The 22,902-nt window shown below is 39.0% G+C and overlaps 1 protein-coding gene across 1 annotated transcript in view; it reads right to left on the bottom strand.

Moving 5' to 3' along the window:
• Positions 1–15,654: 15,654 nt before the first annotated feature.
• The window catches only part of DEPTOR (DEP domain containing MTOR interacting protein), a 77,915-nt gene continuing 70,667 nt past the window's right edge, over positions 15,655–22,902 (bottom strand). Inside the window, exon 10 of the mRNA XM_054000922.1 lies at positions 15,655–19,873. Within this exon, the coding sequence (XP_053856897.1) occupies positions 19,745–19,873 (129 nt within the window). The 3' untranslated portion in view covers positions 15,655–19,744. The remainder of the gene's footprint in view (positions 19,874–22,902) is intronic.

The raw sequence follows: 22,902 nt of genomic DNA, 5'->3' as shown, positions 1-22,902 counted from the left end.
CTCTCCAAAGTTCCTTATTCACTTTGTTTATAAATTATTTAGAAGCTGCCTACTTCGCAGTACGGCTTGGAATGCAAGTGTTCCCCACGCCAGCTATTGAGATGTGTGGATTAGTGACTCATTGGGGAAATATTTATATAAAAGTGTTCCAACACTTTCTGGCTTAGTATAAACCTTGATTAAATGTGTTGTAGTACATCCCTACATTTTTTGCAATATGGATAGACACTGCAATGGTACATGCAATTGCAGAATCTCTATTTTATATTTCCATAGAAATATGAGTTGCCCTGCTATATCCTACTGAATTTACAATTAAGACTACTATTCACATAGTCTGTAAGTCCTGAGAATTTAAGAGGTGAATGAAAATATTAATTACAACATGCCTGGTCATCTGTCTAAAATTACAAATGAAATCACTGAAGAAGTTAAGAATCAGTCATAGGTGATACAGAGATGTGTATACTTTCTTAATGTAAAGTGGGGCTCCCTTCTAGGGAAGGAGAAGGCAGTGAGTCACAGGGAGATGACTGTGACTAAGTGTAAAGCAGAACCTTCTGTTGCTGAGTAGGATTCCTAGTCCTGCAGATTCTTGTCCAAATTCATAGTGCATGGATGTCTTTCCAGTTAAACTGCAGAAGTGTTTGAGATTTAAAGGAACTCTTTAAGTTCAGTTGTTTTCTACAGCAAAGGTTCAAAAGCATTCCTAGCTCTAAAAAGCATCTACCAGATTCCTAGATCCTGTCACCTGCAGTTATTCTACTGCACTGTCAGCTGTGTGCAACAGCCAACACACATACCACTCAAGAAAAGTAGCTTGCAAGATAACAATTCCTCTGAAGAAGAAAGATATTCAGGTCATTGATGTTAAATAGTATACAGTTTGTACCTCTTTCAGTCCCTAATTTATGTATTTAGCTAAACAGTAATACCCAGAAGAACACGAAACTGCTCATAGAATAATAGAATTGTAGAATATGCTGAGTTGGAAGGGGCACATCAGGATCATCAAGTCCATCTCCTGGCCCTGTGCAGGACTCCTCAAGACTCACACCATGTGCCCAAGAGAGTTGTCCAAACACATCTTGAAGTCTATCAGACTTGCTGCTGTGATGACTTCACTGGGGAGCCTGTTCCAGTGCCCAACCACCCTCCAGGTAAAAAAACCTTTTCCTGATATCCAACTTGAACCTCTCCTGACTCAACTCCAGGCCATTCCCTTGGATCCTGTCACTGGTCACAAGAGTGAAAACATCATTACTTGACCCTCCACTTATCCTCACAAGGAACTTGTAACAGCAATAAGGTCTCCCCTCAATCTCCTTTTCTCCAGACAGAACAAACCAAGTGACCTCAACTGTTCCTCATATGGCTTCCCCTCCAGACCCTTCACCATCCTCATGGCCCTCCTTTATTACACCCTCTAATAGCTTAATATCTTTTTTACATTGTGGTGGCCAAAACTGCCCCCAGCACTCGAGGTGAGGCCACCCCAGTGCAGAGCAGAGAAGGACAATCCCCTCCTTTGCCCAGCTGGTGATGCTGTCCCTGATACCCCCCAGGACAGGGTTGGCCCTCCTGGCTGCCAGGGCACTGCTGGCTCATGTTCAACTTGACATCAACCAGGACCCCCAGGTCCCTTTTTATGGAACTGTTCTCCAGCCTCTCATTCCCCAGTCCATGCACACAGCCAGGGCTGCCCCATCCCAGGTCAGAATCCAGCACTTGCCCTTGTTAAGCTTCACAGATGGTGACTGCCCAGTCCTTTAATTTGTCGAGGTCTCTTTGCAGGGCCTCTCTGCCCTCTAGGGAGTTGACAGCTCCTCCCAATTCAGTGTCTTCAGCAAATTTACTTAGTATTTCCACAAGTCTTGCATCCAGGTCGTTAATGAAGATGTTGAAGAGAATTGTGTCAAGGATGGAACCCCACTAGTGACAGTCACCAGTCTGATGTCACCCCATTCACTAGAACTCTTTTTGTCTGACCTGTGAGGCAGTAGCTTACCTATCACGTAACTCAGTTATCCAGCTGTGTGCTGAACAATCCAGAAGGATTCTGTCAGAGACAGTATCAAAGCTCTGATGAAGTCCAAAAAGATTACATTTAGGACTTCCCTTGATGGATCAGTCCATTTGCAGTGCCCCTGAAGGTTCAGTAAATGTAGAGGGGCAAATCAACCCAATCCACGATTGCTTGCTGGCTCACATATTCAGGGTAGGACAAGGAAGAGCCTGCCAAGGAGAGAGTCTGGCTCCCTCTCTTTCTCTTTTTTTTTTTTTTTTTTTTCCCTCCTCCCAGATTTGTAATGTAGTATCCAAAGCCCATGAGCACCATCCTGTGGCTGCAGCTAGTTGGAATATTGTGATTCAAACAAGACAGGTCTTGAGGATCCCACTGATGGGTGAATAGATTCTGTAACTCCTTGTAGCCTTCAAATGTCTTTATACTTCAATTTTTATTTGTCTGTTTGAATTGGAATTGAAATTAATATTTTAAGATTATGCAAAGTGTGTACTTTCTAGTGTAACTTGGGTGATTTTATTATTATCATACTCTTTTCCTCATTTATAACTTTATTTTAACATAATTTGACCACTTTTAGAGCTAATGATGTTTATTACCATTGAGTTAACTCAGCTTTCTCTGGAGGGCACAATAGATCTCTTTGCATTATTCTAAGGAAGAACTATTGCTCACAAGTTCAAGGTAAAACTTAAAAGGTAAGGTTCCTTGAAAGAGTTTGTATAATGTGCACATCTGGAAATAGAGTAAGAGGACACTTAGTATTAATGTACAAATGATTCACCAACGTTTCCTTCTTGTCTTCCATTAAAAGCAAGCAAGCAAACAAGCAAAAAACCCTTTGAATTTTAAGAATGAATTTACTGATTGTGAAATTGCCCCAAAAATTAACTTCCCACTATTTTGAATTGGCCAAGTCTCAGTGATTTCAAAAGAACAGCTATTTAAATCCACTACGTTTTAAAAGTATTCACATCAGCAAGATATGGACCATCTTTTGCTTGGCTAGTGTAGATTACACAAAATTTCTATAAATAGGATTACATGGCAATGATGTTGGAAATACAGCTTGAAACAATTAATCCATTGCAAGAACAGAATTAGTGCAGGCTCACGACCTCAGAGTGAGCTGGCTGAATATCTCATGGTCTGATTAAACCAAGCAATGGATCACCAGCAGCAGTACTTGTGCAAACTGAACAGAAACCAAAATAATGGATGGTTTTGGTCATTGTGGGGCAGAATTGCACTGTAATCATCAATCCTTTTCTTTTTTTCCCCCATATCTCCTGTTTTTTAGGGTATACTTAGAATATTTCTCTTTTTTCATATACTAATGAATGCAATGTATACCATTTTCCACAAGATTTTAGAAAGGAGAATATCAAGTTTGTGGGATATTTTCAAATGGCAAATAATCAAAAACTAACCAGGTCTTGTATGCTTTTATTAAAATGATTCTTGCATTCTTTATTAAAATGTTTTTTTTTTAAAGCTAACTAGCGTTTTTAACTCCTAAACTAAAATATGGTTTCCTTTCCTTTCCTTACAAAGAAATTTACAATTTTAAATGCACTTTCTCCTCCAGCATCCAAAAGTTCCCATCACATTCAAAGATCTTGACTATGACACATCCATTTGAATGACTCAAACTAGTCCCTAGGCCTAATAACAATTCATAGACTTTTCTTTTTTTTGCTATTAAAAGAACTCCATAACACAGAGACAGAGATAATACTTGAGGTGAAGTATAACTGACTTTTGCTTAACATTTTGTTAAATATAATGGAACATGCAATACTTTTTGAAAAGTGGTTTGCCAAGATCAGTCTGTCAGCACTTGCAGTAACTAGGTGATTTATGAAGTAAGCCTTGCACTGAGAGAGTAGAAGGACTTAGGACTGTATTCTACCCGAATTAAAATAGAGAGAAAATATTTTAATTGTGACGTACCTTCTTTAACATATTAGCCATGCATGCTTACTTTTTTAATTTTTCTCTTCATTAGTTAAGACAATTGTTTTGTGATGTGAATATACAGTGAAATGACTTTTGAAAAGGGTGGCTATCTTTTGTAAAATATTTTTTTTAGTGGCTTCTTTGTGCTGCAACTGTTTCTCTGATATCAAGCCCACAAATGTGGCTTTCTACATCTCTGTTTTTAGGCAGGAGCAGTCAAACTAGTCCAGCTTTGCTTTTTTATTTGTTGACATGCCTGATGAGTTATTTTCATTTCCTTGATACCTTTTTTCCTTGATACTTTCAGTGCTGTCAGCACTTTATTGAGCTGCTAGGTCTATTTGTCTGAAGCTTATTACACATCATGAGGTAAGTGAAAGGGATGCAGAAGAAACCAGATTGATGCCATGGCCATCGAAGTGTAAAAGTTCATGTTTAGAGTTGGTCCTGCTCCTCCAAACATGCAGGAAAGAGAGCAAAACTTGGCAAAAGGACCATAGGGAAATGGAAAAAAAAAACCCAAAATATTATTCAATCATGTATTTTTCTGTTCTCTTCTCAGTATGAAGAAGGTAATGGCAAGAATTACAAGTTTGGTGTTTCGTAAAGCTGGCTTTTCGTTCTGCAGTCAAATTAGACCTCTTTATATTTTGGAGGTGAGGTTATCTGCTGTGTGTTTACATTTCCACATCTCAGCCAGTTTCTGAGCCTTTCTCTAGCCAGGTTTGAGGAAGAAATATGGCTGTATGGGTCTGGCAACATGGTCAGGAGCTACTTTTATCCTTCTGAGCCTCTGACAAGTGCAGTTTATCAGATCCATTTAGGGAGAGAGCTCAGCCACTTATTAAAGTCCATGAGCAGCAGGGAGGCTGAGTTCAGCTTGCTGAGATCCTGAAGGTGCAAATTCCTGCACCTACAGCCTCCTCATAGCTGCAGTGAAAGGGCAGAGTATCAGAGAAGTGATGTTATCCCCTCTGACATGCTCACAGGGTAGGAGCCCATCGTACCTCACTGGACAGGGAGGGCTCTTGTGTGCTCTTTCTCCCTCAGGCTGCAGCAAGAAGGAGGGGTTTCCTCATCTGTTGCTGGCAATGTTCTGGACTCAGCAGCATTATACAGGATCACAGAGTCTTTGGAAGACCTGTGGAGAACATCAAGTCCAACTCCACACTGTTAAATGAGGGTCACCTAGATTGGATTCCCAGGACCATGTCAAGTTGAGTTATGAGTATCTCCAAGAATGGAGACTCCACATCCTCCCCGGGTGACCTACTCCAGTGTTTGACTACCTTCACAAGAAGGGAAAAAAACTTGCCACAACACAAATATTTTCTTGTGTTTAGATGGAATCAGCTTAGTGCCCCCCCCTCTAGGGCTTTTTCTGCAAAGTCAGCCACCAGTGTGTACTGGTGTCTGAGGTTATTCCTCCTGAAGAGAGCTTGCACATCCTTTTGCTGAACTTCATAATGTTCCTATTTTGCCTTTCTTCCGCCTGGTGAGGGTGCTATAGACAGTAGCAGAACCGTCTTATGGTTCAGTCGCTCCTCCCAGCTTTTTTGCTATCTGTGAACTTGTTCAAGGTGCACTTTCCACCATTGACCAGTCTAAGAATGAAGAGTCAAAGCAGTATTGACACTGACTGGTATCAACCCCTGAGGTACACCTCTGGTGACTGGGCTCCAGCTGGACTTCACACTCCTCATCAGAACCCCTTGAGCCCAGAAATTCAGCCAATTTTCAATTCATCTCGCTGTCCACTCATCTGGTCCACGCCTGAGCAGTGTGTCTATGAGGAAGTTATGGGAGAAAGCATTCCTAAAAGTCAAGAAAAATACACTGCAGTCATAATGTGAGCGCTGCTCCCATTTGTTCCCAGGCTACATGCTGAGACTTCATTAGCCCTCTGAGAGAGCTCTGCATCTGGTGGGTAGGTCCTGGAACACTGCCAGCATGGAAGAAGGCTGCCCTGAGTAAAGAGGAACAGCCAGACTTTGTGAAGTTGGATCTACCAGCAGCTGGAAATGGGTAGGTACAAATACATTAGCCTGGTGAAAGGTTTCACTGGATTAAGCTTCAGTGTGGATTGATTTGCAGCCCATCAATGGTACAACTCAACACAGTGAGGGAAGGATCCTCCATATTTTACTGAATAAGCATAAGAGTTACAGATTCTGGCTGTGTGTGCAAGCAATAATTTTCTTTGGAATGAAATCCTGGCTGAAATGTATATTTAAACCAGTAAGAGCTGGAAGCAAGACTGTGGTGGTCTCTAAATAAATACCATAAGTTATGAATGCAAGGGAACAAGAAAGAATTCCTTTCCAAGTAACATATATCTTAAGCTATCACCTAAAAGAAACAGAGCTTCTTGTCTTTCTCCTACTGAGCTTTTGCACTGAGCTCCTACACTGAACACCCTTGAACACTGTAATTATGCACCTCTGGTTTGCCTCACTCTACTCTGAACACTTTTCTAGTACAAGTTTTACATGAGGAACAAGATTTATTAAATGTTGTACACATGATGATCTGGTTTTGCATTTTGTAGATTACTGAAAAACAGAATTTTCAGTTTTTCCAATTTGCAGTTTTAGGAAAAGCATCTGTTCATTAGACTCTAAAAATGATTATAGTTGTCTCCTAGAATAATATCACAGAGCATTTTTTATGCCACTGAATAAAGACACAAACCAAACTTGCCTTTAAGATAGTATTTTATATTTCCCAAATTTTTTTATTCATTAAACTGTTTCATTTGTACAGTTTTCAACAGCCTGGTTCTCTTTGCTTTTGTTTTAAGGGGTTTGAAGTGGATGATGAGAATCAGATGTGGGTACTTTGTTCCCCTACTCATTTTTAAGCATTACAGTTGGAATTTTCAGGAATAGACTTAGTTTTCCTATATTTATTTAAGCATATGTTAAACATATAAAGTTATCTTTCCATGAATAAAATACTGAATTGACCTTAGCGGAAACCTTATGAAAGAGAAATGGTCCTGAGATTTGTCTTTGCCAAAGAAAAAGGAAAAAAAAAATTGTAACATTTTTTTTGTAAAAAATCTTAGCCTGTATTTTAGCTGTATTTAATTTTATACAAAAATGTGAACAGAGAAAATCAAGAGATATTTTAATTTTTTAATTTGCTGCAAATAGCTCAATAAAATCACCCCTATTTAAACAGTCACTGAAGAAATTCAGTATGCTTTCCACATTTATATTTCAGGAGTATTTAATTTTTTATTTATGTTTTATTTTATTTGTGTTTTATTTTTCCTTTTAATACTAATACTAAAACTCAGTATACTGGAAATCTCATTTTATTAGGCATGAAAAGAATTTACAGCAGTTAGAAATATTTTTCTTTTTTTAGCTGTGAAGCAATAACAGAGGGGGGCAGTCTTGGATAAACATCTCTTCTGTGTATTCACAAACCTCTGTCTTTTGTGCTTCTGCAGATGCAAATTCAAGTACTGTGTCTGTTAGAATACAACTTTTTGATCTACATTATAAGAGTCAAGAAATTATCAGTTGTACAGACCTGGATCACTCCCCTTCTGTGCAGAAAGGTTCCACTGAGGCAAGGCCAACCCACTGAAGCTCCTCGTGGAGGAAAAGCTGCTGCCGTGGGATGGACTGTGGTGCTGCTCAGGGCGGTGGCTGAGGTCAGACAGTGGTACTTGCACTGCAAGAGTTCCTGTGCCTGTGGTGTTTGAGTTCTCCCTGAGACTCAGATCATTTGGTTAACCAAGAATTGCTGTGATAAAGAGGAGGTTGATTTGTTTCTGCTCTGCATCTATTGCAGAATCAGCTCTGTGTTGTGCATGCACCCAGGAAGTGCATATATTTCCCACTGAACATGATTAAGCACCTAAAATATAAAGTCAAAAATAACAGGAAATTACACAGGGGAAAGCAAGTGTATACTCTAGCCTTAAACAAAGAGCCAGCAGCAACTGTGCCTCAAAGTGATCTGACGATTTAAAGAATTATAGGGTATTGTGACAAAGAATGAGAAAGCGGAAAAAAGGAGAGGCAATAGTCTACAACCACAAAAAGCAGATAACATCTCAAAAGCTTTTGGGTTAGCCTTTTTTTATTCCTTAACTCTCAACACTTAGAGACTGTATTTTATGCTCTTGTAAAAACTTTTTTGAGTATATGGTTCTTGCCCTGAACATAACCTCAATCCATGTTCTCCACAAAAATGGGTAAAAATAGGATATTTGGCAACACTCCATCCATGACTCTACATAATTTTCTAGTATTTGTTTCTTAAACTGTAGTGACTGACTTCTCATCTCAGGCTTCTTGACCAAGTACCATAATCCCCATATCATCACTTTTTTTGCTGTTTTATTTTCATTATCACTGTTTGGACCTTTAATTTTGTAATCTTTAATTTATTGCTAGCATCTTTCATAAATGATTGTTTAAATGTTCTTGTAGTATTGGCACTGGCCACAGTAATGTTGCCTTACAGTGCACGGAAAAAAGTTTATCTGTGGCCTGTTTAACACAGTGTTTGAGGTCAGACAGGTTATAAAATAATAATAAAAACAATGTCTTGTTTCTTACACAGCATTTCTTACACCATAATCTTCAGAGATAATGGTGGGATAGTAGATGTTCTTCACTATCTTACACAATCAGAATCTATGTCCTGAGGTTTGCAGTCTTGGAAGAACAGTCAAAACACCTACTTTAGGCCACTGGGAATTTCACAATGTTGTTTTTTGTGGAAATAAAAACAGCAGTTAATCATAAATCTATTGTTATTATTATTATTTTCCAGCACATAGAAAGGAGTTACTCGTGTTTGACCCATTAGCCAATTTGTCCCTTCAAATAGTAAGGTTTAACCCAACAAATTAGTCCTTAAAATCTGAAAACTCTGAATGCTTTTGCACTGGGAAGTGAGTGTGTGAGTAAGTAGTAACAGACTCTATGTTCACATTGCTTTTGCATATGCTGGCTTGCTGGAGCTAATATTAGCCTGTGTAAGAGACTGAGTACACAGGCAATTAGACAGCAGTTCAACTACATCAAGATGCACCACAATCCTCTTTCATCTTGATCAATTATTTTTTCCCAAACCGGCCTTCCTGTCTCCCATGTAGCAGAGGTCACTCTTCAGGAAGGAATCAGATTGTTACTTGACTGATATTAACTTTTGGAGGACTCCCCCTCTTATTTTCCCTGTGCTCTGTCAGTGTTTAGGCTGCCAGCCTGGAAGGTCTGGGAAGCTGAACAAGAGAATGTGGATTTGGACAATGAGACCTCCTCAGTAAAATAATTATGTATTGGACCTAAAATATTCAAAGTGTAAGAGTCTACAATAGGGATTTGAATCTGTGCACTGATAAAAGCAGCTTGGTTGGGATTTGACTGTGTTCCGTTACGATGAAGAGCAAAACTCACTGGAAAGGGAAGAGGGAGGATAGGATCAGCTTATTTCAAAGCAAGCTATAAGCACCTCTAAAATTCTGTAATCTTCAGGCACAGTTCACACTCAGAAGCTCTCCTTGAGCAGTTCTCCTCCAGGTGATGCAGAACCATCCCAATGTCTGTCCTTTAGATGCTTCTGTACTGTTTCAGGGAAAGGAACAGGCAGTAATAAGGCATTTTCTTACTGACATCCACTGTGAGTGCATAAAGATTTCCTAAAATCATGTTTCTGCCCTTCTCTACAGTCTGAACTTCATTTTCTTTGCATTATATATGCTGATATTTTTAAAAACTTGAGTATTTATTGCCTGCACACTAATGAAAAAATAAATAACTGGAAAGAAGTGAAGAACAGCTTTGTTTCTCCAGCTTTGTTTCTCCAGTGTAGTACATTCCTATGATGTTATCTTTTTGTAAAAACTTCCATATGGCCATTTGCCATGTCCAGAAAGTATAATTATAAGACAAGTTCAGATTGCTACATATATTCTCTTAATATTCCAAACTTTTCATCATAAAATTTAGAGCACGTGAAGGTTCCTCAGCAGAGGAACACAGTAAGCATGCAGTGCTGTGGCTTGTTGGTGTGTTCACAGGATTAGGAGAGAGCTCAGTGTGCCACACTGGAAATGGCCTATTAAAACAAGAGCCTGAATGACACCCAGTGCTTTAGTGATACTGAATCACTACCCTGAATATCAGTGGAGCAGGTTAATTCTTTACTGGCACAAGGAGCATCCAGTCTCCTTTTTGCTGGCCTTTTTTATTTTTTTTTTTTTTAAGGAGATGTCAGGAGATCAGGAGATGTTTTTTTAAGTCAGACTGTGATTTTTCTTCTAATCTTATAGTCAGGCAGCATTTTTGTACTCTTAATGGAATAAATTCTGATTTTCCAGTAGGTAAATAAAAAGAGGTCACCATAAATATTTATAATTACAATTGTCATTTGCCTAACTACATTCTTGAAAAATTTCGAACACTATTTGTTAAACTAACATTATTTTTTTTCACTTGCTTAGTGAGTGTTTAAGATTTATAGGGCTTCCATTATTGTCAGTAACAAATTCAGAATTATTAAGGGAAGTAAAATTAAACATCTGAACTCTTCATAATTCTCTCTCTTTTTGCAAGAACGAAAACCACATTTTACAGCTGTCATATTTACTTACAAATTCCCACTTATGTTATTGTACTGAAAATACTGTGTGAACCATAGCAATACTCATTGTTTGGCTATGAAGTTATCCCTTTGGAAAGCCTGTGGCCTTCCCAATGCTTGCCTTTAGTGACAGGCAGGAATGTGCCCGACCAATCCTGAGCTGCACACGCTGCTGAGTGTTTTGTACTCGGCCCAGCTCCTGCAGACCGCAGCCTGCTTTTGCGGCCTCGCCCGGGTAAACACGGCTTTGGTCACACAAGGGACACTTGGCCTCCGCGCCCTCCCACGCGCTGCACCAGGGCCTGGCCAGCCCTCAGCGAGCTCAGCCGCGGGGCTGGCACTGGGGCTGCCTGCAGACAGAGCCTCTCCCCAGGACAGCCTGCGAGGAAGAGGAGCCTGGAAAGCAGCTGGAAGATGACTGCGGAGCTGAGGAGGTCGTAGGCTGATCGCAGATGATGGGTAACTGGAACACTGGGGACAAGAGTCTGCCAAAACTGAAATACAGACTTGCAAATAACACATTTATGGCTACAGAGGATTTAAAATACACGAAGGGAAATATTTTTCCACAGATACGGAGCCTGTGGGGTGCAATCAGTATGGGGCACTGCTGTCCTTGCTTGCTCACTGAACAGCCATCCTGCAGGCTGCACACTGGCCAAGGTTTTAAGAGACTGAGTTTCAGCTCTGCTCCTCTGCAGGCTTCCTCGATGGGCTTAGATACCCAGGACATGGATTTTGCATCGTGTACATTGGATCTAGGAGCTCATGTGGTAACACGGTGGATGTGGGAGTGGGGGACTCTGAGGATGTCCTGTAAAACCATGAAGAACATGAACATGATGCAGAGGTAAAAGCCAGCTAGTAATGCAACAGTCACAACATGTTAGATAACTAGTGGTGAAATCTTCAGTCCCAGTAGCCTTCTAAGCATCTGTGTGAGTTAATAGGAGTTTTTAATTGATTTTTTTTTATGTCAGCACTTAAGTTCTCTATAAATTTCACTTTGATTTCCTCCTGTGTGTTTGGATGCTGCCTGTGCCCTCTTCTGCTACAGGGGTGAGCAGAAACTCCTCTTGTAGCAAAGGCTGAGATGTCAAACACTGAGATGTGACTGACTGTAGTGCAAGGGGCATAGCAGAGAGAGAGCCATCACTGAAGTGTAGGGTAGTACATAAATACCTCAAGGCTCCCAGAAGCTACAATACCTGCCATATTGTAAGCAGTGCAATAAAATTTGGCTTAATGTGGAAACACTCAGCTGCTGCTGCATCTGTTCTCATCTGCTGGGTCTGCAGTAGCTGCTACTCCTTCTAATGATCCCATTTCTCTAATAGCTGTGACTCCTTGGGTGAAATTAATACTTTTCAGGACAATTTAAAAACAGTAACACCCAAAAATCAGAAGTATCTGTTGAAACATGCAGGAAGTAATTATACATAATCATTTATATACACAGATTACAGCTCAGCTGACAAGTGGCTGTGGTCCTCTTGACTGCCAATAGACAATTCAGAAGCAAAGGTATATTTGGGTGAGAGGCCCATTTGTATCTTGACTAAAAGCATGAAGAAAAGAAAAGGAGAAAAATCTCTTGAGACATTTAATAACACCACATCATCACAGTCAGTTCTGAATGATACAAGTGTGCAGCAGCTTCTCTGAGAATTGGCTGGATAGCCAGGATGTTCTTTTCCATCAACAGTGCTAATTGAATATACAGCTGGGTAACTCCAAAAAAATTACCAGCAGTGAGGCAATTGAATCAGCAGATGTTAAGTGGTGATTATTAGGGATGTCATTCAGTTGTTCACACATAGGTGTCTAAAGCATTTTGAAGTATCCTACAATATTTAAGATGTCCTCTGGGACTTAATCTCTAGATGTGATTTTGAGGGGTTGCAGACTTCCCTGAAGCTGCTCTCTGCTACAGAACATCTCAAATACCCTGAAAGCATCTTCAGTGGCACTTGACATTTATGTGTATGCAACAGAACCAAGCCCCTTGTTTCTGAGCTCCAATTCCAATTAGGTAAGTAGAAGTAGATGCCATCACCCTGCTGTGATGTTTCTTCAGACTATCTGCAGTGGTGGGAAAAGAGAACTGCATTAACCTGTGCCAAAGGTCATCTTTGCAATCACAAGCCTATTGTTAGGAGTTAATGATGATAACTACTCAAAAAGGGTATCAACAAAGAGCCTTTAAAATGTGGACAATTTGATCCTAATCATGAAGATTTTATTCCTGTATTACATGACTTCCTGGAGCTCTGCACATTAAGACAGCATTGTCTGTTTTCTGAAAAAGAAGCAGTAATCAGCAAGAGTTAAGGTAAATGGTTTCTTTGCCTTCATCTTTCATATTAAAATTTCTGAACCAGAAGAGATTTTTTTCTTTCTCTAACTATAGTAGATATGGTCATGGAGATTTATATTTAAATGGAATGCTGAATATTATAAGGAATGTGAATCAATAACTCCCAGAAAATAATTTCTTAGGAGAAAGAACAATGATACAATCATGTACAGTGGGAAATGAAATAAAAATGTAACACACAATAACACACATTTTATCACGAAAAATCAAACATTAAGAGGGTAACTCAGCACTCTTTTGTAAATGCATCTTTTAAGCATTTAATAGACGATTTGCCTGATGGAGTGCAATAGAAAATGAAATATTGAATATTTTAATATTCAACAGGATCTTGTTTATTCTGGAAAAACAAACTAAACACACACACTTCCCAGCTGCAGTAACAAACAAAGGGTGCATAACATTATCTTCAGAAAGCACTTGAGCTGAAAATGCTTATAAAACAAAACAGACATTGAGAAAATGTAACATTAAGATCTTAAATACTTTACTGTTTCTTCCTTTCCAAGTTAAGCCATAAAAGCTAGTACATTCCATCTGCAATTTTTAAATGAGTTTTAAGAAAATCTGATCATAGTTCTAGAAATATTTTGCAGGCAAAGCAAGACTGTTAGGGCACTACAAGCAATTAAATGGGTTCCTGATCCTGCAAACTACTAAGCACTTCTGAGTGTAATCACTTAATATTTCCCAGGCTTTGCTCAACATCACACTTAATTAAACTTTTGCTAATAAACCTGAAGCATTCAGTTTATGGGGCTAGTTTAGCTAGCCCCATAACTCTACTGACAAAACAGTTGTTCAGTCAAGCTTGCATGTGTATTTATTTTTAGTTGATACATGCAGTGTTTGCATTCTACTTTATAAATAGAAGATATGAAAAAAGTTTAAATTACTTCATAATGTAAATGGAACTTATTTTGCTAAAGGACATATTTTCTTTGGATAGTTTGTTATATTTGAAAGGGAGATATTTCCCAACCAAACATATCTTTACTATATTCTTATGTACTGCATTTTAGGATTGAATGTTCATAAATGTAAAAGCATTAATTACAACTTTGCTCTTATTGAAAACGCAGGGTTAAGAACATAAATTGTAAATTTAGCCATAGAAGAACAACACTTTTTCTCTCTGTGATGTTATTAAGAAACTTAGTGGGAGATTATGGGACTGTCTCATCCCTGGCAGTGCTCAAGGCTGGGTTCAATGGGGCTTTGAGCAACCTGGTCAGGTATTGCTGAAGGAAGGTGTCCCTGCCCATGGCAGGGGAATGGATCTAGATGATCATTAAGGTCCCTTCCAACCCAAACTATTCTATCATTCTATGACAGAACCTTTCCATGCTACATCCCTTCACTGCACCTGTCTGATAGATTCTTTTCTGTGGTCTACATTCATTTTGCTTATATTTTAAAATCATCAACAAGAATTTTAAAACAAGTTAACTTATCTTAATTTTTATTCTTTTTTTAAAATAATTATTTGAACATACTATGTATTTTCCAGGTACGATCTACTAGGCATCATATTGTGGGTTTTGCTTGGTTTTTCATGAAATTTTCATGACATTTTCCCAGAGGATGTTTGCCTTGAGAAGGGCAGGTAAGTATTCCCTGAGTCAGGCTTGAATTCAAACAGAAACGTATTTCTGTTCATCATATGTCCCACTGCAAACATAAGGGGGGGAAATGCAGCACTTCTCTATCAGATAGATGGAGAAATTAATTGGTTTTCTGTTCAATAAGAGAAACTCTAAAACCTGAAGTGGAAAATAAAATGTAATTACAAAAATCTGCAGTCATTTACAGCTAGCAGTGAAGATAAGAGTGCTCAGAATACCACTAGCTGTCTATGCACTCTAATCTAGGGAGCAGTTTGTAGATGTCTCTATGTATAAGCACCTTAGGAACAGAAGCAAGAGGCTGCACATAAAAGAGAATTTTCCTCTGCAAATCACCTGCAAATTCTGGAAAGAAATTATGATTATTATTTGACAAGGCTATACAAAAGCCAGTAGGAGACTATTGTACTCTAAGTTCAAGGAGAGTTATAGTGGCACAGGATGGGAAACCTATGGGTATATGGCAGCATCTTTGTAGAAGAGGTACTACAACAATTTGTGCTACCTGAAGTACAGTGTCTGCTTCAACCCCTGCTTTTAAAGCTAAGCATTGCATTTTCAGTGTGTCCTTATTAAACTTGAGTTTCAACAGTACTGGAAATTCACAGCTCCCATGGCCAATATGAGAGTGGATACCTAACTGCAAAACAACAGCTATTTTCCTAGAGGACATTCAGTTTGACAGTTATAGCTACTCCCTTCTGAATATTTCAGAATTTTCCTGAGGAATTGCAAGTACAAAGATTAGGTAGCTATGCATGAAACACTGTCTTTATAGTATAAATTAATTGTATCATTGATTCCCATTATATCCTTTGACATTCTTAAATTGTCTCTTGCATTAGTGGCTCCTTTTAAAAATTAAGCTATAAATATTTATTTATGTACAAGTTTGGAGAGAAATCTCATGGCTTAAAATCACTCAGCCTCTCTGGAACATTAATGATATTTTTATCTGCACTGTGAATATACAAAGGGAATTACTGAATTGGCAGATACTGTTTTCTGTTTTTGTAAGTAACACATATAAGTGAAAAATAAAAGACACTTCACTCACCAAAGACATTTAAAAAGGGTGATCTATGAAAACCTTTAATGATAATTTTATTGTAAAAGGTTAGTAGGTCACTTTATTTGAAGAGTGGTGTTGTCTAACTGTATTTATGTATGTGACATACAAGTGATTTTTCACTTACACAAGTGGTCTAGTTCCAATTGCACACTGGGAAGAAAATGCTCATAATTGCAACACTTGATTTCTCAGTCTGTCTTGCATTAAACAAACACTTTTGCAAGACATATTGTTTCTCCTGTCTCTAAAATTAAAATAATATCTTTAAAAATTAACATTAATAATTAGTATTTGATTCCCAGAATTATCTGAAATTATTAGAGCATTACTCTATAATTCGGTAAGAAAAAGGAAACCTCCATGCATTGTAGCTATCAGCACAGAAGAAGAAAGGAGTCAATAGCTTCCTCTTCCTAAACTTCAGACTATTCTCATTTGTTTATATCTATGTTAGTACATCAAGACAGTGCAGAGAGTGTCTCTGGTCTGAAGGCCAAGAGGCACCAAATTCACATCTCATGCTATTCTCTGAACTACACTGGGGCAGTTTTCTCAGAGATCCAGACCATGCTAAGGGAACAAGCTGACCATTAAACCAGTAATTCTGGGACAGCATTTGACACATTCCTAGCACTTTAGTCATTAGTGAGGGTATGATCAGAAAATAGAGAAAAAAAAAATAGGAAAAACACTTTGAAAAACAGTCCTGCTGCATGACCTTTTCACTCCAAACCTCGTCTTGAATGTAATCTCATAGAAGAAGGTACAGCTGGCCACACCCACTCATATTTCAGATGCTGCTGTGACACCATTTGGTGACAACACCATGTCTTTTTAATTCTGAAAGTTTTATTTTCAGCTTCTATGCAGACATAAATGCAGACAATTAAGTACTGATACACCTGAAATGGATTATTGCATCATTGTGTGAATGAAATGACTTCCATGGGACTAGTTGTGGAACCAGTTGTGGTCAATACCATACACATGGTATTTGATCTTGAAAAAAGATAATGAAAATAATTTATCTTTAGGGAAATATAACAGGAAAAATATTATAAATATTGCACTGATTTAATGCTCCAATTAGCTTAACTGCTACTTGAATTTAATTAAATATTACATTGCTTGAAGATGTCCATAAGTGATTTGCAAATGTACATGTACAGAGGAATGGCACTAATTTGAGTGATTAAGGCTTAAAGATTTATTAGAGGATCTTGCAAGATCTACAGTAACCAAAATGAGATCACAGAAGACAGTAAGTCTTACAAAAATGCGTGTCTTTTTAATGAAGCTTTTACTGCTGATGCCAGGGTTCGTTTTTTAATTTCTGGTTTCTTGCTTCATTCTACACTGTTATATTCATGCTATTCATTCAAGATATCTCTTGAAATGCCTCATTTCCGTGAATAATCTTACATTTCCCCTGGCACTTTGCAGGAAGCAAGGTGCTCTGTTATATTTAAAATTCTCTGCCCTCTGAAGTGCATGAGAGTTTGACACTGACTGCTGTGGGATGTCTCGGAGCATATGCAGCACTGTGTGCAGACAAACTCCAATTTAATTGGAAATTATACATTTCATAGCTTAATTCTTTACTTTCCATACTTTCTTCCAAAATACAAAATATCATTGCAGACACAATTAGAATACCTTTGTCACACTGAAGAGGGAAAGAATTAATTAAATCCCAGATTGTCAGTCAAATTGAGAACACAATATGGAAATCTCTGTTAAACAGAAGGCAAGTAGCTGTGCTCAAATTGTGATAGAGACTAATGTATCTTGTGAATCAAGATGCCATCTCCAATCTGTAACATAATGAAATGCACAGATTTCTCCCTGCCCCCATTCCCACTCTTTTTGCTCCAGTCTGAAGTGCACTCTGTAATGCATTATTAAGCCAAATTCTGACCCAGTTTCTTAATTATCTGTAAGCTACAGAGAACTTCTAGCAGAATATTAACTAAGGCAAGAGATGTAATACAGATGAACCCATGATGGCATTAGAGAGAATCATCAGCAATTTGCTAAGAAAATCCTTCAATTTTAATATTTTACTTAGCCTAACATGCAGAATTTATATTCTAAAGGGGCTAAGCCACCAAAACAACCTAGGGGGAAAAAAGAGAAGAAGGAAAAAAAAAAAGAAAATTAAAAAAAAATAGACATTAAATAGAAATAATTGGAGAAGCATTCCTGGATTCACAAACTCAAAATACTTTTAGCATACTGAAACATTCCTGGAACAAGAAGATTGTTTCCAACTGTACTGAGTGGATACCATGGACAGTTATTACAATCGAATATAACATTGTATGCCCAGCTATTTATTTTGGATGACCTGTAAAATGCAACCCGCTGTGGCATATACATGTGTTCCAAAATTTTGGGGAGTACAATCGGGATTCAGAACTGTCATAGATGACAGTTTGAACAAACCCTCCAAACACTCTGGTGCCTGGTTACTTTCGAGTAAGCAGCTGCAGTTTTATACCTCCCTGCACTGCTGCATATTAGTGGAATATGAGAAGTTTTCTTGGTGAAAATACAGCCACAGATATACAAAACCAGAAACAAAGAACTCAAGGCCTTCTTCCTACAAAGCTGCAGGAATACATGAGTTTGAAGACTTGCTGTATCTCTGAAGTAAAAGTGTTTGAGTGAATGAAAAACATACTGAAAGAGCAATTTTTTTAGTGAGAACAATTTTTAATACAAAACATGTTTCAAAATTATTTGAGGAAAAATACTTTCCCCATGCCAGAATCTGATGATTTGTGGTATGTGCATATAGAAAGTCAAGCTTTAATTGTAAAATTCAGACAGCAGAGAAAGTCTGCAAAGTGTATGATTTTGTGGAGCAGGATATATTCATTCTGTTCAAAGATCAAAGAAAACCAATGCAGTCCCCTTATCACTGAGTTGAAGAGTCACCTAACTGCAGAATTCAGAATTTTTATATATGTTTTTAAAAAATACTTCTTTCATGAATTTATCAATGAAAAAATCCTTCTGTTTGAGAAACAATAAGAGTCAGTTAAATACAATGTTTTGTTTGTAACAGTGTCAAATGCAGCTCATGAGGGAAGCTGGTTCTTTGCAAAACATCAGATGATTGGAAAGTGCTCATAAGCTTCTTGTACATTCAAGCACATTGCTTCAATTTGAAGTCTGCTTTTGCTACAGGAGAATCTGGATGCATCATTCCTTACGCTAACACTGTGAATTTCCCACTACAACCTGCCAAATATTCTTCTGGGAATTAAGGTTCTTCTCCGAAGTGATGAATAGTAAGACTGAGGCACCTTTCCTTTACAGGTATGGAAAAAAACCTCAAAATCAATATATTATACTCAAGCACCTAATCCAGCACACAAGCATTGAAACCAAAAGACCAATTTTCAAAGGCAGTTTTTGTAAAAGACCACACGTTTTTCCATTTTCTTTCTAGACTAACCCTGTAATCAGTAAGGCCCAAACATTCATACCAGACTATCCTCTAGAGAGCACAGACACCTTTTCTCATGCATTTGCAGTTCATTTGTGTTTGATTGTAATCAAGCCAGGATTTAGTCAGCTGTCCCTCAGCCCAAGGAGAGAGCAACTGTGACTGCACGTGCTCCAGGGACAAAGCTGGACACCAGGACAATGTTTATTAATGTCAGTATCTCATGGAAACCATCTGACCCCACAGTGACACCCTGACCCCACAGTGCTTGGCTCTTTCACCTCCTGAAGTGCTTTGATCCAGCATTGGACTGTGAGGAAATATGCACAGCCTCTTAGGCTGGAACCCATTCTGACCGATGCAGCCATGGCTGGACAGACCACCTAAAGGCCCTGGTCTTGTCTCTGTTGGGCACAGAGAAGTCCATAGTGAAAATAAGCTGGTAGCTATTGTTCACATCTTAGCATAATCACCAGTGCTATTATTAAAGGAAAGAGAGCCTCCTCCCATAAAAGCAAAATCATCTGTTTAGACACAGCAACATTCTGCTGCCTTGTGTCATAACACTCCATGGCTGTTGCTATTTGTCTCACAAAGTGTCCAGTAACAGGGATTTTGTGTTTTCTCAGGCCTCTATTTCTTCCATCACTTCCATCACAATTGTTCGAGGGCCAGTCAGGATGAGGTTGCTTACTGTCCTGTAATCCACATGGAGAACATTGAGGCCGTTGACAGACACGACAAATTGGCAAACCTGAGGAGAAAGCAAGCAGCAAAATGAGTTATGCATTAGACTTTATTTTGTTAGGTTAATTACACAGAGGTACTATCAACTCCTGGGTAGAAAAAACCTCCAGAACCCCTCACATCATCTCACTTGGTACTCTTAAAAACCCCCACCTTTCTTAGAATTGATCTGGCAAATTAATTTTCCTTTTTTTTTTTTTTTAAACCACTTCAACTTTCAAATTGGTGGAATTCAACTTTCCAGTCTGAACTTTTGAGGTTCATCAATCGTTTATCAATATTAATAGTTTTTTCTTACAGCAATGTTATTTTTTCTTGTATCAGTGATTATTTTATGGTATCAATGGTGCTTTTCAAACAATACGGCATCCAGCTAAGGGGTCTGCAGCACAGGAAGGACAACTGTTGGAGCAAGTCCAAAGGAGGCCACAAAGATGATTAGAAGGATGCAGCACTTCTTCTATAAAGAACTAAGGCTGAGGGAATTAGGGCTGTTCAGCCTGGAAAAGATGAGATTTCTGGGTGACCTTATTGTGGCTTTCAGTGCCTAAAAGGAGCCTAGAAGGAAAACGGAGAGGGACTATTTCCACACGGGCCTGGAGTAGCAGGTCAAGGGGGAAAGGCTTTAAGCTGGAATAGAGTTGGTTTGGATTAGGTATCAGGAAGAAACGCTTTATTATGAGTATGGTGAGGCACTGGCACAGGCTGCTCAGGGAAGCTGTGGATGCCCCATCCCTGGAACTGTTTAAGGCCAGGTTGGATGGAGCTTGTGTCCCTGCTGACAGCAGGGGTGGGAATGAGATGGTCTTTAAGTTCCCTTCCAAACCAAACCATTCTATGATTCAATGAAGACAGCTCTGGCTATTGCAGTCTGTTATCTTTAGTTTCTCTTAAACACTTAGAAATCATTTTAGTCAGCTCTTGGTAATCACAGTAAAAATATGCACCATGTTCCAGGCTCAGGGCAAGGTCTGGATGATGACTTCACTAGATTCAGTGCCAAAACCTCCAGTGGTATAACATGAACCAAATGGATCCAAATTTTAAGAAATAATATCATGGAAGATGAAGTCAGTACTAGGACAGATTAAAATGTTACTGCCATGTGATTGGTTTTAATTTCCTTCACCAAGTATGGCTTATTAATTAATTTCAAATATGCTAGTATTTTGTTTGCAAAAGCTATAACAAACATTGGAGGTTTTGTATGATCATAGGATATTTTCAAGCAAAATATTCTTGCTAGAAATATACTGACCAATATCATTGTATATCTTGAAACACACAGAGAAAAAGTCACATCAACATTGTAAAAAATGCAGGAAAAGCAAGATAAATACTGATTCCTCAAAGACATTAAGACTTCTCTGTATCTAATCATAACATTACTGTGTTTAGCAAAAAGGTCAAAAAGTGCGTGTAGTGTCTAGATCTGTATTTTTAATGATAAAAATATGGAGCCTAAGTGAATAATAATATTGTCGAGATGTTTCAATGGAAATAATACATTCACTATAAGGCTATCTTACCCGTAAGTCAGCTTGAATCTGTAAGAAAGAATCTATGAAACAAGTATTGCCAGCAATTTTCATGCTTTATTTTATATGGACACTCTGGATCAGTTGTGGGGTCAATTTTATGAGGTTCAGCAAGGCCAGGTCCTAGGTCCTGCACTTGGGTCACAATAACCCCATGCAGTCCTACAGGCTGGGGAAAAGTGGCTGGAAAGGTGCCCATTGGAAAAGGACCGGGGGGTGCTGGTCAACAGGGACTGAACATGAGCCAGTGTGTACCCAGGTGGCCAAGAAGGCCAATGGCATCCTGGCCTGGATCAGATACAGTGTGGCCAGCAGGACCTGGGCAGGGATTGTTCCCCTGTACTCAGCACTGGTGAGGCCACACCTTGAATGCTGTGTCCAATTCTGGTCCCCTCACTACAAGAAGGACATTGAGGGGCTGGAGCACATCCAGAGAAGGGCAACAGAGCTGGGGAAGGGTCTGGAGCACAAGTCTGATGAGGAGCAGCTGAGGGAGCTGGGGTGTTTAGCCTGCAAAAAAGGAGGCCCAGGGGAGACCTTACCACTCTCTACAACTCATTGGAAGGAGGCTGTACTCAGGTGGGGGTCAGTCTCTTCTACCAGGTAACAAGTGACAGCACAAGAGCAAACAGCCTCAGGTTGAACCAGGGCAGTGTTAGTGCCAGGTCTAGTTGACATGATGGTGTTCGGTCATAGCTTTGACATGATGATCTCAGTGGTCTTTTCCATCCTATTTGATTCTGTGATATGAGAAAAAATTCCTTCACAGAACAGGCAGTCAGACATTGGAACAGGCTGCCCAGAGAAGTGATAGAACCACCATCCTTGCGAGTGTTAAAAACCCCATGTGGACGTGGCACCTGGGAACATGGTTTAGTGGTGAACGCGGCAGTGTCAGGTTGATGGCTGGACTTGATTCTATTAGACCAAACAGTCTTTTCCAGAAGTAACAATTCTATCCATCTATGATTTTTCACTTTTCCTATTTAGACAGAAGCACAAGATAGAAATGGATGTGGGAGAAGTGGGAAGCTGCTCTGGCATCCTCCAATGCTAGCTCTAAAGCATATTTTCTCACATGCCAAGTCACTTAACTTTTGTGTGCCGGTAACTTCCCTCTCAAGTAAAGTGTGTGGTGAAACTCAATTTGTATTTCTTCAAAATGGACAGAATGTAGCTATCAATTTAAGAAGAATTATAGAGGAAGCAAGCCCAATCCAAAAATGTAACATTTCATAAAAAATATCACCAATGTCTTTAATCTCTGCTATTTAGAGCCTCTGCACTGGAAGAGTGGCAGCAGCAGCTCTTGAAGGGATGGTAGACTCTTGCACCTTACTCCTTACCCTCAGAACTCCTCTGCAGAGCTGAAGGTCCTGGAAGTAGCCTTATTGGTAGCCTAAATGATCACCAAAGTATTGCAATCAGTGATATAACTGAGTAAACTCCCATGGCAGTAATCTTTCCTATATATGAATATTTCAGCTGCAAGTAGCAT

Source organism: Vidua macroura, chromosome 1, assembly GCF_024509145.1.
Source record: "Vidua macroura isolate BioBank_ID:100142 chromosome 1, ASM2450914v1, whole genome shotgun sequence".
Classification (NCBI taxonomy): Eukaryota; Metazoa; Chordata; class Aves; order Passeriformes; family Viduidae; genus Vidua; species Vidua macroura.
Note: the sequence above shows the minus strand (reverse complement) of the source record. Positions and strands in the feature narration are given on the sequence as shown.